The following is an 18,384-nucleotide window of genomic DNA, read 5'->3' as shown; positions in this document are numbered from 1 at the left end:
ATGAAGTTTCTCCGTGCCATCAAATTAAGTTTCTCCGTGCCATCAAATGGAGTTTCTCCGTGCCATCAAATGGAGTTTCTCCGTGCCATCAAATGGAGTTTCTCCGTGCCATCAAATGGAGTTTCTCCGTGCCATCAAATGAAGTTTCTCCGTGCCATCAAATGGAGTTTCTCCGTGCCATCAAATGGAGTTTCTCCGTGGCATCAAATGAAGTTTCTCCGTGCCATCAAATGAAGTTTCTCCGTGCCATCATATGAAGTTTCTCCGTGCCATCAAATTAAGTTTCTCCGTGCCATCAAATGAAGTTTCTCCGTGCCATCAAATGGAGTTTCGCCGTGCCATCACTCACCCCTCATAGTCGCCATCATGAGGAAAGTGTTCTAAAAATATACGCCGCCGGGACATGACGTCTGTGCGTCTGAAAATCCTTATTCAATTCATTCAAAAAGCAGAGTGTTTTTCTAGAAGCTCAGATGAAGGGTTTACAGCAGCAGTGTCAGGCCCAGTCCTGGCCGTTCTGCGGCCTGAGGCAAAAAACAACCAAATAAATACGTCCAAAAGTAGGAAGCGTCGGTCCGTGCTTACTGGGTGTAACCTACAGTGTCAGGCCGCAATGGAATGTTATGAATGGCCATCCACCTGCTCGTCAAACATCTCGTTCCAAAATCATGGGCATTAATATGGAGTTGCCCCCCCCCCCCCTTCGCTGCTATAACAGCCTCCACTCTTCTGGGAAGGCTTTCCACTTGATGTTGGAACATTGCTGCAGGGACTTGTTTCCATTCAGCCACAAGAACATTAGTGAGGTCGGACACTAATATTGGGCAATTAGGCCCGGCTCACAGTCTGTGTTCCAATTAATCCCAAAGGTGTTCGATGGAGTTGAGGTCAGGGCTCTGTGCAAACCAGTCAAGTTCTTCCACACCGATCTCTACAAACCATTTCTACAAGGACCTCGCTTTGTGAACAACGCATTGTCATGCTGAAACAGCAAAGGACCTTCCCCAAAGGGCTCGTCCTAATATTTATATATTTATTTATTCCATTATTTTTCTTTTAGATTTGTGTGTATTGTTGTGAATAGTTAGATACCACTGCACTGTTGGAGCTAGGAACACAAGCATTTAGTTAGATACTACTGCACTGTTGGAGCTAGGAACACAAGCATTTAGTTAGATACCACTGCACTGTTGGAGCTAGGAACACAAGCATTTAGTTAGATACCACTGCACTGTTGGAGCTAGGAACACAAGCATTTAGTTAGATACCACTGCACTGTTGGAGCTAGGAACACAAGCATTTAGTTAGATACTACTGCACTGTTGGATCTAGGAACACAAGCATTTAGTTAGATATTACTGCACTGTTGGAGCTAGGAACACAAGCATTTCACAACACCCGCAATAACATTTGCTAAATATCAATACAATTTGATTTGAAACTGTTGCCACAAAGTTGGAAGCTCAGAATCGTCTAGAATGCAATTGTATTCTGTAGCGTTAAAATTTCCCTTCACTGGAACTAAGGGGCCTGAAACATGAAAAACAGCCCAAGACCATTATTCCTCCTCCACCAAACTTTACAGTTGGGACTATGCATTGGGACAGGTAGCGTTCTCCTGGCATCCGCCAAATCCAGATTCTTCCGTCAGACTGCCAGATGGTGAATCGTGATTTATCACTCCAGAGAACACGTTTCCATGGCACCAGAGTCCAATGGCGGCGAGCTTTACACCACTCCAGCCAACGCTTGGCATTTCATATGGTGATCTTAGGCTTGTGTGCGGCTGCTCCGCCGTGGAAACAAAAAAAGATCAGTGTGTTTCATGAAGCTCCAAACGAACAGTTCTTGTGCTGACGTTGCTTCCAGAGGCAGTTTGGAACTCGGTACTGAGTTTTCAGCTGCATTGCTTGTACAGCACTTTGTGACATCAGCTGATGTAAAAAGGGCTTAATAAATAAATACATTTGATTGATTTTGCAACCAAGGATTTTTACACGCTTCAGCACTTCAGTCGTTCCACATGTCTTTTAAAAAAAAAAATGTACCCCCTTTTTCCTAGTATCCAATTGTTAGTCATCGCTACAACTCTCGGGGGAGACGAAGGTCGAAAGCCATGCGTCCTCCGAAACACAACCCAACCAAGCCGCACTGCTTCTTAACACAGCGCGCATTCCAACCCGGAAGCCAGCCGCACCAATGTGTCGGAGGAAACACCGTGCACCTGGCGACCTGGTTAGCGTGCACTGCGCCCGGCCCCGCTGGTGGCACAGCTAACACTGCGATGCAGTGCCTTAGACCACTGCGCCACCCGGGAGGCCCCTGGATCTCATGTTTTTAATGAGTACAACAAGCTCGAGGTAAGGCTGATCTTCGGTTAAATTTGGTTACATTTGGACCAACAACAAAAAAATACGGCCACAACTGACGGACCTGACTTTGTTAAGTTACACAGTACATTTTTTTCACTTTAGGATGAGGGGGGTGCTATTGTCCCCGACATAGACTACTAGCGTATTAGGATCCTATCAGAATGCATTTAAATGACGATTTGACAACGATGTACCAATTCCTAGCATGTGCACAGTACAATAACCTATGTATTGCAGTTTTTCCTCTAGCATCCATGATGTCTTTATGAAGTTGTCCTAGATTAGGCCAAACTCGCTGCGAGGACTCGGTGCGGCTGAGAGGTGGTTTACCATCTAAATCTTTACAAACAATCATGGTTCCATTTCAATCTTTTAGAAACGCAAGAACTAATCTAAATCCAATCCGTATTCTAGGAATCCTGTCCAGGTTTGTCCGTTGACCAGCCTTGATATGGTCTTCACTAGTTACCACAGCCGCAAAGCCATACGCCCCGCCCATTTCTTCAATTTCAAAATGTGATTTAAAACCTAACCTTAACCTTAAACACACTGCTAACCTTATGCCTAACTTTAACTTTAAATTAAGACAACAAAAAACAACGTTTTCATGAGTTTGTACTATATTGGCCATTTCGACTTTGTGTCTGTGGTAACTAGTGGACCCCTCGCTATGCCTCCTCCCCTACATAGTTCCATACCGGAGAGAAACCTACATTTTGTTTTCCTCTATAGAGTCTGGAAGAAGAACTGGCAGTACCTGTAGGAGTTTCTTTTCAACTAAATACACGTTTGGGGCTCGGGAACATCAACACTTCGTTTAGTTCCAGATATTTGTTCTACTCATGTGAGACACGTTACCTGTTTATTTGACCTTTGTTTCTATTCCTCATTTATTTTCTGCATTCCTTTCATCCCCGGTAACGGCGGATGCCCCCCTTCTTCTCACGTGAGTGCGACGGTTCCCCGGTCAGAAATATCAAGGAGTTGTTGAGAATTACTGCGGTCTGTAGACGGCAACAGTTTTCACCTGACAAGAGACTGACGCTGACAGAGTTGCGTTTAAGACTTGTTGCTCTTCGGCATTTAACGGGTCGCCATGAACACTTTGCCGTTATCATCTTCTCATCATTCATTACGGTTTACTTTCTCGAGATCATGAGATTCATTCAATGTGTCATGCTGCTCTTTGTGTTTTGGTGAGGCGATCCACTTTTTACTGTCCGTGTTTTTTTTTATCTCACATCACATGTCATGAGGAGTGCTTGTGACAAAAAACCAGATGTCGCGTTGGTTTTCACTCGTTAGAACGGCAGTGGTTTTCAGTAAGGCGCTTTCAGGACATTACTATTACACTATACAGTTACAGTATGAGACTAATGCATGTTTCTCTTGTGTTTTCTTGCTGTAGTTGTTTCTCTTGGTTAAACCATAGGCTCTACTATTCTCATTTACTCATACCCAAATTGTCCCTTGTGTGGTAAGTATCTATGGAATATAAATTAATATATGATATATCAAACGAATATATAAAATATATATATTTGAACCTTTTTATCTTAATAGTAGGAAACACATTTTTACAGCTGAAAGCAGAATTGTAGCATACAGAAGCTCGCACGCAAATAAATGAGAAACTAAACAACCGGGTTAAAATGCAAAATAGAAGGTAGGCCTACTGCTGTTTGTGCTACCTGTCAGTCTGGGTAGGACAGCAGAGCATTGGGCTACCTGTCAGTCTGGGTAGGACAGCAGAGCATTGGGCTATCTGTCAGTCTGGGTAGGACAGCAGAGCATTGGGCTGTTGTACTACCTGTCAGTCTGGGTAGGACAGCAGAGCATTGGGCTACCTGTCAGTCTGGGTAGGACAGCAGAGCATTGGGCTATCTGTCAGTCTGGGTAGGACAGCAGAGCATTGGACTGTTGTACTACCTGTCAGTCTGGGTAGGACAGCAGAGCATTGGGCTGTTGTGCGACCTGTCAGTCTGGGTAGGACAGCATAGCATTGGGCTGTTGTACTACCTGTCAGTCTGGGTAGGACAGCAGAGCATTGGGCTGTTGTGCGACCTGTCAGTCTGGGTAGGACAGCATAGCATTGGGCTGTTGTACTACCTGTCAGTCTGGGTAGGACAGCAGAGCATTGGGCTGTTGTGCTACCTGTCAGTCTGGGTAGGACAGCATAGCATTGGGCTGTTGTACTACCTGTCAGTCTGGGTAGGACAGCAGAGCATTGGGCTGTATAATACCCTTCAGTCTGGGTAGGACAGCAGAGCATTGGGCTGTTGTGCTACCTGTCAGTCTGGGTAGGACAGCATAGCATTGGGCTGTTGTGCGACCTGTCAGTCTGGGTAGGACAGCAGAGCATTGGGCTGTTGTGCTACCTGTCAGTCTGGGTAGGACAGCATAGCATTGGGCTGTTGTACTACCTGTCAGTCTGGGTAGGACAGCAGAGCATTGGGCTGTATAATACCCTTCAGTCTGGGTAGGACAGCAGAGCATTGGGCTGTTGTGCTACCTGTCAGTCTGGGTAGGACAGCAGAGCATTGGGCTGTTGTGCTACCTGTCAGTCTGGGTAGGACAGCAGAGCATTGGGCTGTTGTGCTACCTGTCAGTCTGGGTAGGACAGCAGAGCATTGGGCTGTTGTGCTACCTGTCAGTCTGGGTAGGACAGCAGAGCATTGGGCTGTTGTACTACCTGTCAGTCTGGGTAGGACAGCAGAGCATCGGGCTGTTGTGCTACCTGTCAGTCTGGGTAGGACAGCAGAGCATTGGGCTGTTGTGCTACCTGTCAGTCTGGGTAGGACAGCAGAGCATTGGGCTGTTGTACTACCTGTCAGTCTGGGTAGGACAGCAGAGCATTGGGCTGTTGTGCTACCTGTCAGTCTGGGTAGGACAGCAGAGCATTGGGCTGTTGTGCTACCTGTCAGTCTGGGTAGGACAGCAGAGCATTGGGCTGTTGTGCTACCTGTCAGTCTGGGTAGGACAGCAGAGCATTGGGCTGTTGTACTACCTGTCAGTCTGGGTAGGACAGCAGAGCATTGGGCTGTTGTGCTACCTGTCAGTCTGGGTAGGACAGCAGAGCATTGGGCTGTTGTACTACCTGTCAGTCTGGGTAGGACAGCAGAGCATTGGGCTGTTGTGCTACCTGTCAGTCTGGGTAGGACAGCAGAGCATTGGGCTGTTGTAGGAGGATCTGGGGTTAAAGTAGAAGTTTGTGGCTGGATCTTGTGGATCTGCCACTGACATAGGCATTCTGCGTGTGTGTGACATAGGCATTCTGTGTGTGACAGGCATTCTGTGTGTGTGTGTGTGTGTGTGTGTGTGTGACATAGGCATTCTGTGTCTGACATAGGCATTCTGTGTGTGTGTGTGTGTGACAGGCATTCTGTGTGTGACATAGACATTCTGTGTGTGTTGTACTGTTCTGTTGTAGGTACCATTGATTTAACCTTTTATCATCCTAAGTGGAAGAGGACACGCTCTCCCCACGATGACCAATGAGACCCCAGTTGACCCCTACATCTTCACCACTGACCTCCTGCCCCTTGACCCTCGCTTCCTTCCTCCGCTGGCCAATGGGCTGCTGGGTTGGAGGGTGTACGGTGACATCATGCACATGGGCGGAGTCTATAACGGCGAGGGCGGGGACTGTCACCGTGCCAATCTCCCCTGTCCTCTGGCTGTGAGGATGGATCTAGATGAGGTGGAAAAGGCAGGGCATCTGCAACACTCCTACAGTCTAGACACACACACAGGTACGTTGGTACAGTCTAGATACACACACACACACACACACACACACACACACACACACACACACACACACACACACACACACACACACACACACACACAGGAAAGTTGGTACAGTCTAGACACACACACGGGTACGTTGGTACAGTCTAGACATACACACAGGTACGTTGGTACAGTCTAGACACACACACGGGTACGTTGGTACAGTCTAGACACACACACGGGTACGTTGGTACAGTCTAGACACACACACGGGTACGTTGGTACAGTCTAGACACACACACGGGTACGTTGGTACAGTCTAGACACACACACGGGTACGTTGGTACAGTCTAGACACACACACGGGTACGTTGGTACAGTCTAGACACACACACACACGGGTACGTTGGCACAGTCTAGACACACACACAGGTATGTTGGTACAGTCTAGATACACACACACACACACACACACACAGGTATGTTGGTACAGTCTAGATACACACATGGGTACGTTGGTACAGTCTAGATACACACGGGTACGTTGGTACAGTCTAGATACACACACACACAGGTACGTTGGTACAGTCTAGATACACACACACACACGGGTACGTTGGTACAGTCTAGACACACACAGGTACGTTGGTACAGTCTAGATACACACACAGGTACGTTGGTACAGTCTAGATACACACACAGGTACGTTGGTACAGTCTAGATACACACACAGGTACGTTGGTACAGTCTAGATACACACACGGGTACGTTGGTACAGTCTAGATACACACACACACACACACACACACACAGGTATGTTGGTACAGTCTAGATACACACATGGGTACGTTGGTACAGTCTAGATACACACGGGTACGTTGGTACAGTCTAGATACACACACACACAGGTACGTTGGTACAGTCTAGATACACACACACACACGGGTACGTTGGTACAGTCTAGACACACACAGGTACGTTGGTACAGTCTAGATACACACACAGGTACGTTGGTACAGTCTAGATACACACACAGGTACGTTGGTACAGTCTAGACACACACAGGTACGTTGGTACAGTCTAGACACACACGGGTACGTTGGTACAGTCTAGATACACACACACACACAGGTACGTTGGTACAGTCTAGATACACACACAGGTACGTTGGTATAGTCTAGATACACACACGGGTACGTTGGTACAGTCTAGATACACACACACACGGGTACGTTGGTACAGTCTAGATACACACACACACGGGTACGTTGGTACAGTCTAGATACACACACACACGGGTACGTTGGTACAGTCTAGATACACACACACACGGGTACGTTGGTACAGTCTAGATACACACGGGTACGTTGGTACAGTCTAGATACACACACACACACAGGTACGTTGGTACAGTCTAGATACACACGGGTACGTTGGTACAGTCTAGATACACACACACACACGGGTACGTTGGTACAGTCTAGATACACACACACACGGGTACGTTGGTACAGTCTAGATACACACGGGTACGTTGGTACAGTCTAGATACACACACACACAGGTACGTTGGTACAGTCTAGATACACACACACGGGTACGTTGGTACAGTCTAGATACACACACACGGGTACGTTGGTACAGTCTAGATACACACACACGGGTACGTTGGTACATGTGGTTCACTGCAGATCAAGAACAGATGATGAGGTCTGTGTATTCTACATGTAAAGGGCTGAATACCATGTGCTGACACATTCATCATCACTTTATTTTTAACCTTTATTTAACTAGGCAAGTCAGTTAAGAACTAATTCTTATTTACAATGACGATCCTAGGAACATTGGGTTAACTGCCTGTTCAGGGGCAGAACAACAGATTTATATGTACATATTCTTATTCATTCCTTTACACTTGTGTGTATAAGGTAGTAGTTTTGGAATTGTTAGCTGGATTACTCGTTGGTTATTACTGCATTGTCGGAACTAGAAGCACAAGCATTTCGCTACACTCACATTAACATCTGCTAACCATGTGTATGTGACCAATACCATCTGCTAACCATGTGTATGTGACCAATAACATCTGCTAACCATGTGTATGTGACCAATAACATCTGCTAACCATGTATATGTGACCAATAACACTTGATTTGAGGTAGCATCGTTTGAATTAAATTGTTTCCAAGCTTTACAGTTGTATCACTGCATTTGTCTGTCTGTCTGTCTGTCTGGTCTGGTCTGGTCTGTCTCTTCCTCTTCCTCCTCTCTAGGTATATTCACCCACTCTCTGAGGACAGTTAGTGTTATTGCCTCCCAGTCTCTCTACACCCATCGACACCATCCCAACCTCTTGGTCATGGAGGTCCTGCTGATTCGTCAGGGCACCTCCCGGGAGCCAATCACAATCAAGCTGGACAGTAGGTTCACGCCTCAAAGCGATGACATAGTGTTCCATTCCGAACCGGACTACAAAGGAGCCAGGTGAGAAGGAAGGGAGAACTAGGAAGGAAGGGAGAACTAGGAAGGAAGGGAGAACTAGGAAGGAATGGAGAACTAGGAAGGAAGGGAGAACTAGGAAGGAAGGGAGAACTAGGAAGGAAGGGAGAACTAGGAAGGAAGGGAGAACTAGGAAGGAAGGGAGAACTAGGAAGGAAGGAAGGGAGAACTAGGAAGGAAGGAAGGGAGAACTAGGAAGGAAGGAAGGGAGAACTAGGAAGGAAGGAAGGGAGAACTAGGAAGGAAGGAAGGGAGAACTAGGAAGGAAGGAAGGGAGAACTAGGAAGGAAGGAAGGGAGAACTAGGAAGGAAGGAAGGGAGAACTAGGAAGGAAGGAAGGGAGAACTAGGAAGGAAGGAAGGGAGAACTAGGAAGGAAGGAAGGGAGAACTAGGAAGGAAGGAAGGGAGAACTAGGAAGGAATGGAGAACTAGGAAGGAATGGAGAACTAGGAAGGAAGGGAGAACTAGGAAGGAAGGGAGAACTAGGAAGGAAGGGAGAACTAGGAAGGAAGGGAGAACTAGGAAGGAAGGGAGAACTAGGAAGGAATGGAGAACTAGGAAGGAATGGAGAACTAGGAAGGAATGGAGAACTAGGAAGGAATGGAGAACTAGGAAGGAATGGAGAACTAGGAAGGAAGGGAGAACTAGGAAGGAAGGGAGAACTAGGAAGGAAGGGAGAACTAGGAAGGAAGGGAGAACTAGGAAGGAAGGGAGAACTAGGAAGGAAGGGAGAACTAGGAAGGAAGGGAGAACTAGGAAGGAATGGAGAACTAGGAAGGAAGGGAGAACTAGGAAGGAAGGGAGAACTAGGAAGGAAGGGAGAACTAGGAAGGAATGGAGAACTAGGAAGGAATGGAGAACTAGGAAGGAAGGGAGAACTAGGAAGGAAGGGAGAACTAGGAAGGAAGGGAGAACTAGGAAGGAAGGGAGAACTAGGAAGGAAGGGAGAACTAGGAAGGAAGGGAGAACTAGGAAGGAAGGGAGAACTAGGAAGGAAGGGAGAACTAGGAAGGAAGGGAGAACTAGGAAGGAAGGGAGAACTAGGAAGGAATGGAGAACTAGGAAGGAATGGAGAACTAGGAAGGAAGGGAGAACTAGGAAGGAAGGGAGAACTAGGAAGGAAGGGAGAACTAGGAAGGAAGGGAGAACTAGGAAGGAAGGGAGAACTAGGAAGGAATGGAGAACTAGGAAGGAAGGGAGAACTAGGAAGGAAGGGAGAACTAGGAAGGAAGGGAGAACTAGGAAGGAATGGAGAACTAGGAAGGAATGGAGAACTAGGAAGGAATGGAGAACTAGGAAGGAATGGAGAACTAGGAAGGAATGGAGAACTAGGAAGGAATGGAGAACTAGGAAGGAATGGAGAACTAGGAAGGAAGGGAGAACTAGGAAGGAAGGGAGAACTAGGAAGGAAGCTAGATGGACAGAAACAGAAACATCCTTCTTGTTTGTAGCGGCAGTGTGCTGTAGTTGCTTTCCCATTGCGTTTATACAGCCTTTCTCCGCGTTGTTTTTCACTTGGTAATATGATAGTTGTGTCAGTTGTACTGTTTCTGTAGATCAAAAGACTGAAACACCAGGTCCTTTATTCATATCTACTCATTATAATCTAACAAGCCAAACTGATCCTAGATCAGCACTCCTACTCTTACACTTGATCATCCTGTGTTTTATGTACACTGAACTAATTCTTTTTTTTTTTAAATGCAACAATTTCAGTTCATATAAGGCAATCAGTCGAATACATTCATTAGGCCCTAATCTATGGATTTCACATGACTGGGAATACAGATATGCATCTGTTGTTCAGATACCTTAATAAAACAGTAGGGGCGTGGATCAGAACACCAGTCAGTATCTGGTGTGGATCAGAACACCAGTCAGTATCTGGTGTGACCACCTTTTGCCTCATGCAGCGCAACACATCTCCTTCACATAGAGTTGATCAGGCTGTTGATTATGGCCTGTGGAATGTTGTCCCCACTCCTCTTCAATGGCTGTGTGAAGTTGCTGGATATTGGTGGGAACTGGAACTCGCTGTTGATCCAGAGCACCCCAAACATGCTCAATGGGTGACATGTCTGGGGAGTATGCAGGCCATGGAAGAACTGGGACCTTTTCAGCATCCAGGAATTGTGTACAGATCCTTATGACATGGGGTTGTGCATTATCATGAAACATGATTATCATAACATGAGGTAATGGCGGTGCATGATTGGCACGATAATGGGCCTCAGGATCTCTTCACGGTGTCTCTGTGCATTCAAATTGCCATCGATGAAATGCATTTGTGTTCCTTGTCCGTAGCTTATGCCTGCCCATACCATAACCCCACCTCCACCGTGCAGCACTCTGTTCACAACGTTGACATCAGTAAACTGCTCGCCCACACGACGCCATACATGCTGTCTGCCATCTGCCCGGTACAGTTGAAACCGGGATTCATCCGTGAAGAGCTCACTTCTCCAGCGTGCCAGTGGCCATCGAAGGTGAGCATTTGCCCACTGAAGTCAGTTACGATGCTGAACTACAGTCAAGTCAAGACCCTGGTGAGGACAAAGCGCACACAGATGAGCTTCCCCGAGATGGTTTCTGACCATTTGTGCAGAAATTATTTGGTTGTCCAAACCCACAGTTTCATCAGTTGTCCTGGGGGCTGACAATCCCGCAGGTGAAGAAGCCAGATGTGGAGGTCCGATTTGGTTGAAGTTGGGGTGATTGTGGAGGCCAGGTCATCTGATAAAGCACTCCATCACTCTCCTTCTTGGTCAAATAGCCCTTACACAGCCTGGAGGTGTGTTGGGTCATTGTCCTGTTGAAAAACAAATGATAGTGGGACTAAGCCCAAACCAGATGGGATGGCGTATCGCTGCAGAATGCTGTGGTAGCCATGCTGGTTAAGTGTGCCTTGAATTCTAAATACATCACTGACAGTGTCACCAGCAAAGCACCATCACACCTCCTCCTCCATGCTTCACGGTGGGAACTACCTATGCGGAGATCATCCCTTCACCCACTCTGGGACACGGCGATTGAAACCAAAAATATCCCATTTGGACTCCAGAACAAAGGACACATTTCCACCAGTCCATTGCTTGTGTCCACATGTCCATTGCTCGTGTTTCTTGGCCCAAACAAGTCTCTTCTTATTATTGGTGTCCTTTAGTAGTGGTTTCTTTGCAGCAATTTGACCATGAAGGCCTGATTCACACAGTCTCCTCTGTACAGTTGATGTTGAGATGTGTCTGTTACTTGAACTGACTGAAACATTTATTTGGGCTGCAATTTCTGAGGCTGGTAACTCTAATGAACTTATCCTCTGCAGCAGAGGTAACTCTGGGTCTTCCTTTCCTGTGGTAGTCCTCATGAGAGCCAGTTTCATCGTAGCGCTTGATGGTTTCTGTGACTGCACTTGAAGAAACTTTCAGCGTTCTTGAAATGTTTTGTATTGACTGACCGTCTTAAAGTCATGATGGACTGTCATTTCTCTTTGCTTATTTGAGCTGTTCTTGACATAATATGTACTTGGTCTTTTACCAAATAGGGCTGTCTTCTGTATACCACACCTACCTTGTCACAACACTACTTGGTAGGGAAATAAAGCATTCATCATTTAAACAACATGTCATTGTATTAAATCATTATAGTCTATAAATGGCGCATATAGACTGTGACTTACTTATAATAAATACAAATTAAGTAAAAAATGCCTTCGGCTCAGTCTACAGTTCTTTTTGAGTTCATTTTTATTAACAGCAGTTTGGCCAGTCTGGGGCTTCAGGCTCATACGATGGTTCCTGGAGAGCCGGACAGCAGTGGAGAATATCCTCTCCAGACTTGCAGAGCCACTGGGGATGCTCAATACCCTTTAGGCCTCTCTTGCCAGATGCAGAGTTATATATATTTTTTCTTCTATAGGTAGGCCTAAAGGTTGTTTTTTTTTAGGCAAAATAACCCATTCAAAATGGAAAGCTCCTTGAAAGATGGAATATGCCAGGTCTATTGGGCCAAAATTAATCATGGCCTATTGCACAGATCAAATATAAAGGAAACTTTTAAGAGATCTGATTTTTTGTTTGTTGTTTATAAATACTTTGCGACAATGACACACTATTGGAGGCGGGTTATTGTAGAGAAATTAACATTGTGTTTTGTGACAAAACTGCACATTTTAGAGTGGCCTTTAATTGTCCCCAGCACAAGGTGCATCTGTGTAATTGTCATGCTGTTTAATCGGCTTCTTGATCTGCCACACCTGTCAGGTGGATGGATTCTCTTGGCAAATGATAAATTCTCACTAACAGGGATGTTTATGATTTAATTTATGATGTAAATAAATGTCTGCACAACATTTGAGAGAAATAAGCTTTTTTTTGTGCGAATGGAACATTTCTGGGATCTTTTATTTCAGCTCATGAAACATGGGACCAACACTTTACCTGTTGTGTTTATATTTTAGTTCGGTGTAGATTTCCACACTATGAGGTTGGAATTCTACTGTGAAAGTGTGATAATGATGATATAGATGATAATGATGATCTAGATGATAATGATGATCTAGATAATGGTGATAACGATGATGGTGATAATGATATTGATGATAATGATGATAAAAATGATATAGATGATGGTGATAATGATATAGATGATATTGATGATAATGATGATGTAATGATGATGATAATGATGATGATAATGCCCTTTTAGTGTACAAGCTGTTTGAAAGCTGTGACATCCCCAGGCAGTACGTTTGTTAATAGACCAATAAGAAAGAGTTCCAAACCTCTCAGCCAATAACAGCTAGTTTTGAGTTTTCCCCCTCCCCACTCAGACCACTCCCAGACAGTCTTAAGCAACATTTTGTCTTGAGAAATTGCTCTTTGCTAACAAGATATTGTTGTTTCTTTTTTTAATAATTTTAAGTTAAAACAATCACAGTAAGGTACTTAATTGTTACCCAGAAATGATTTCATATTGAGATAAAAATTGCTGCATTGGACCTTTCTAATACAAAAGTCCCCAGCATTCAGCTCAGCTCACAATCACCCTTTTCCTTCCCTAGTTACATCCAGGGCCAGACCACCACGGCTGAGGTCTCTGGTGGCGTCTGTCCCAGCGTCCACATCATCTGGACCCCCATCACCCCTTCCCTTACCCTGCTGCCCGACCAGGCCCAGTCCCGCTGGGGGTTCGTGGTGGTGGTGGCGGGCAGTCAGGACAGCGTACAGGCTCACTACGACACAGGTAAAGAAAGGGAGTGAGCTCAACTATCCTCCTGCGTCACATAATGATGAAAACTAACTTGATGAAGTTGCAGCTCAGGTCTCCACTGCGGTACATCTAGTGGGACATGTCGGACTGAGGCTCGTTATGACAAGAGGTGTGGCTTTACTCTGTAATAAGAGGACACGACCAGCCGCGTCTCACGTTTTTAACGTCAGTTTAACTCGGCCATTATAGTAGTGATATAGGTGTAGTGGTGATATAGGTGTAGTGGTGATATAGGTGTAGTAGTGTAGTAGTGATATAGGTGTAGTAGTGATATAGGTGTAGTAGTGTAGTAGTGATATAGGTGTAGTAGTGATATAGGTGTAGTGGTGATATAGGTGTAGTGGTGATATAGGTGTAGTAGTGATATAGGTGTAGTAGTGATATAGGTGTAGTAGTGATATAGGTGTAGTAGTGATATAGGTGTAGTAGTGATATAGGTGTAGTGGTGATATAGGTGTAGTAGTGATATAGGTGTAGTGTTGATATAGGTGTAGTAGTGATATAGGTGTAGTAGTGATATAGGTGTAGTAGTGTAGTAGTGATATAGGTGTAGTAGTAGTGATATAGGTGTAGTAGTAGTGATATAGGTGTAGTAGTGATATAGGTGTAGTAGTGATATAGGTGTAGTGGTGATATAGGTGTAGTAGTGATATAGATGTAGTGGTGATATAGGTGTAGTAGTGATATAGGTGTAGTAGTGATATAGGTGTAGTAGTGATATAGGTGTAGTGGTGATATAGGTGTAGTAGTGTAGTAGTGATATAGGTGTAGTGGTGATATAGGTGTAGTGGTGATATAGGTGTAGTAGTGATATAGGTGTAGTAGTGATATAGGTGTAGTAGTGTAGTAGTGATATAGGTGTAGTAGTAGTGATATAGGTGTAGTAGTAGTGATATAGGTGTAGTGGTGATATAGGTGTAGTGGTGATATAGGTGTAGTGGTGATATAGGTGTAGTAGTGATATAGGTGTAGTGGTGATATAGGTGTAGTAGTGATATAGGTGTAGTGGTGATATAGGTGTAGTGGTGATATAGGTGTAGTGGTGATATAGGTGTAGTGGTGATATAGGTGTAGTGGTGATATAGGTGTAGTAGTGATATAGGTGTAGTAGTGTAGTAGTGATATAGGTGTAGTAGTGATATAGGTGTAGTAGTGATATAGGTGTAGTAGTGATATAGGTGTAGTAGTGATATAGGTGTAGTGGTGATATAGGTGTAGTAGTGATATAGGTGTAGTAGTGTAGTAGTGATATAGGTGTAGTGGTGATATAGGTGTAGTAGTGATATAGGTGTAGTAGTGATATAGGTGTAGTAGTGATATAGGTGTAGTAGTGATATAGGTGTAGTGGTGATATAGGTGTAGTAGTGATATAGGTGTAGTAGTGATATAGGTGTAGTGGTGATATAGGTGTAGTAGTGATATAGGTGTAGTGGTGATATAGGTGTAGTAGTGATATAGGTGTAGTAGTGTAGTAGTGATATAGGTGTAGTAGTGTAGTAGTGATATAGGTGTAGTGGTGATATAGGTGTAGTAGTGATATAGGTGTAGTAGTGATATAGGTGTAGTGGTGATATAGGTGTAGTGGTGATATAGGTGTAGTAGTGATATAGGTGTAGTGGTGATATAGGTGTAGTAGTGATATAGTTGTAGTGGTGATATAGGTGTAGTAGTGATATAGGTGTAGTAGTGATATAGGTGTAGTGGTGATATAGGTGTAGTAGTGATATAGGTGTAGTGGTGATATAGGTGTAGTAGTGATATAGGTGTAGTAGTGTAGTAGTGATATAGGTGTAGTAGTGATATAGGTGTAGTAGTGATATAGGTGTAGTAGTGATATAGGTGTAGTGGTGATATAGGTGTAGTAGTGATATAGGTGTAGTGGTGATATAGGTGTAGTAGTGATATAGGTGTAGTAGTGTAGTAGTGATATAGGTGTAGTAGTGTAGTAGTGATATAGGTGTAGTGGTGATATAGGTGTAGTAGTGATATAGGTGTAGTAGTGATATAGGTGTAGTGGTGATATAGGTGTAGTAGTGATATAGGTGTAGTGGTGATATAGGTGTAGTAGTGATATAGGTGTAGTGGTGATATAGGTGTAGTAGTGATATAGGTGTAGTAGTGATATAGGTGTAGTAGTGATATAGGTGTAGTGGTGATATAGGTGTAGTAGTGATATAGGTGTAGTGGTGATATAGGTGTAGTAGTGATATAGGTGTAGTAGTGTAGTAGTGATATAGGTGTAGTAGTGATATAGGTGTAGTGGTGATATAGGTGTAGTAGTGATATAGGTGTAGTAGTGTAGTAGTGATATAGGTGTAGTAGTGTAGTAGTGATATAGGTGTAGTGGTGATATAGGTGTAGTAGTGATGATATAGGTGTAGTAGTGATATAGGTGTAGTAGTGATATAGGTGTAGTAGTGATATAGGTGTAGTGGTGATATAGGTGTAGTGGTGATATAGGTGTAGTAGTGATATAGGTGTAGTAGTGATATAGGTGTAGTGGTGATATAGGTGTAGTGGTGATATAGGTGTAGTAGTGATATAGGTGTAGTAGTGATATAGGTGTAGTAGTGATATAGGTGTAGTGGTGATATAGGTGTAGTGGTGATATAGGTGTAGTAGTGATATAGGTGTAGTAGTGATATAGGTGTAGTGGTGATATAGGTGTAGTAGTGATATAGGTGTAGTAGTGATATAGGTGTAGTAGTGATTTAGGTGTTAGCACAGTGGGTATATCATTAGATGTTTTATTTGGTTTTATCATCCAGGACCACTTTGGACACAAGTGTTTTAATTAATACTTCTAAGTGGGGATACAGTATATTGGACATATTATTGTTTGTTTTTTACCAATTAAAAAAAAAAAAAAAAAAACTTGTCATGGCAACGAGCGTAAACATGTTAACAGCTCTGGAACTGATGGCCAATGGGAACCTTCGTCCCTCGCACCTGCGGGCGTGGGAGGAGCTGTGGGCGGGCAGCACCCTGGAGTTGACTGGTCCAGACGACCTGAGCAGGGCTCTGATTGGCTGCATGTTCTACCTGCTCAGTGCCTTCCCTTCATTGCACGAGGCGCCCGGTCATTTCGGCGGCGTCAGTCCTGGAGGACTGTCTAACGGGGGCTCAGGGCAAGACTACTGGGGACACGTGTTCTGGGACCAGGTGAGGACAATGTTCTGTTTATTTCATGATGTATCTAATGAAGGGAAAGGTGGTTAGTTGACCCATCAGGTGTTCATTGTGTTACTGAACCACGTCTTTTTAGTGTGACTGAAATGTCCCTCGCCCTCTGTCTCCCTGTATAGGACACTTGGATGTACCCCAGTATTGGTCTCTTCTACCCTCAGTTAGCACGGGCCGTGCTTGAGTACCGGGTGAGGACAGTAGATGGCGCTAAGGACAATGCTGAGAAGCAAGGCTACAAGGTACAGGCTTCTCTCTCTGAAGCCATGTGTTCCCACACTCCCTATTCACAGTCAGGCCTCGCGGTGATCTTCTGGCTGCAAGTTTTATATTTGTGTGTGATTTTTTTATATATTTTTAGGTACAGTATAGTGACCTATAGGATTTCAGCTTCAAGTAGAAACCTGTGTCTTGGTCATACTGTGTGTTGTTGAGTGTCGTGTGAGCGCATACCTTACAGTTCCTTAAAGGAAGTATTCACACACCTCCACCTACTCCACATTTTGGTTGTTGTTACATCCTGAATTCAAAATGGATGAAATAGATGTTTCTTTTTCACCCTATCTACACACAGTATTGATACACCATCCAAAGTGTAATTAATAACGTCACCATGCTTAAAGAGATATTCAATGTCTGATTTTTTTTTTAGTATTACCCATCTACCAATCGGTGCCCTTCTTTGAGAGGCATAGGAAAACCTCCCTGGTATTTGTGGTTGAGTCTGTGTTTGAAACTCACTGCTGGACTGAGGGACATTACAGATAATTGTATGTTTGGGGTACAGAGATGAGGTAGCCATTTAAAAATCATGTTAAACCCTATTATTGAACACAGAGTGAGTCCATGCCACTTATTATGTGACTTGTTAAGCAAATGTTTACTCCTGAACATATTTAGGATTTGCCATAACAAAGGGGTTGAATACTTATTTACTCAAGACATTTTTATTAATTTGTAAATATTATTGGGTATTGTGTGTAGACCAGTGACACAACATCTACATTTAATCCATTTTCAATTCAAGCTGTAAACAACAACAACAACAACAACAACAACATTGTGGAAAAAGTCAGGGGTGTGAATAGTTTCTGAAGACACTGTTAGTGGTCCCACAGGATCAGGCATCACACACTAAAAATGTATTCCCTCGCTGTACTTATAGGTGTGATGTGTTTGTAGTGTGTGGGGGTGTGTAGTGTGTGTTTATAGTGTGTGGTGGTGTGTAGTGCTGTGTTATAGTGTATAGTGTGTGTGTTGTGTATAGTGTTGTGTTTGTAGTGTAGTGTATTATAGCGTATGTGGGTCAGTGTGTTCTGTTCTGAT

The 18,384-nt window shown here is 44.2% G+C and overlaps 1 protein-coding gene across 6 annotated transcripts in view; it reads left to right on the top strand.

Annotated features, from left to right (window-relative positions):
• Positions 1-2,921: 2,921 nt before the first annotated feature.
• The window catches only part of pgghg (protein-glucosylgalactosylhydroxylysine glucosidase), a 35,853-nt gene continuing 20,390 nt past the window's right edge, over positions 2,922-18,384 (top strand). Inside the window, exons 1-7 of one of the 6 annotated variants that reach the window (XM_021578707.2) lie at positions 2,922-3,568; positions 3,781-3,849; positions 5,835-6,124; positions 8,381-8,591; positions 13,667-13,848; positions 16,784-17,037; positions 17,181-17,300. In XM_021578707.2, the coding sequence (XP_021434382.2) occupies positions 3,300-3,568; positions 3,781-3,849; positions 5,835-6,124; positions 8,381-8,591; positions 13,667-13,848; positions 16,784-17,037; positions 17,181-17,300 (1,395 nt within the window). In that variant the 5' untranslated portion in view covers positions 2,922-3,299. Of the gene's footprint in view, positions 3,569-3,780; positions 3,850-5,802; positions 6,125-8,380; positions 8,592-13,666; positions 13,849-16,783; positions 17,038-17,180; positions 17,301-18,384 lie in introns of all 6 variants that reach the window. The other 5 variants (XM_021578728.2, XM_021578717.2, XM_021578743.2 and 2 more) reach the window with 5 other exon arrangements.

The sequence above is a fragment of the Oncorhynchus mykiss genome, chromosome 2 (assembly GCF_013265735.2).
Source record: "Oncorhynchus mykiss isolate Arlee chromosome 2, USDA_OmykA_1.1, whole genome shotgun sequence".
NCBI classification, from domain to species: domain Eukaryota; kingdom Metazoa; phylum Chordata; class Actinopteri; order Salmoniformes; family Salmonidae; genus Oncorhynchus; species Oncorhynchus mykiss.
Note: the sequence above shows the minus strand (reverse complement) of the source record. Positions and strands in the feature narration are given on the sequence as shown.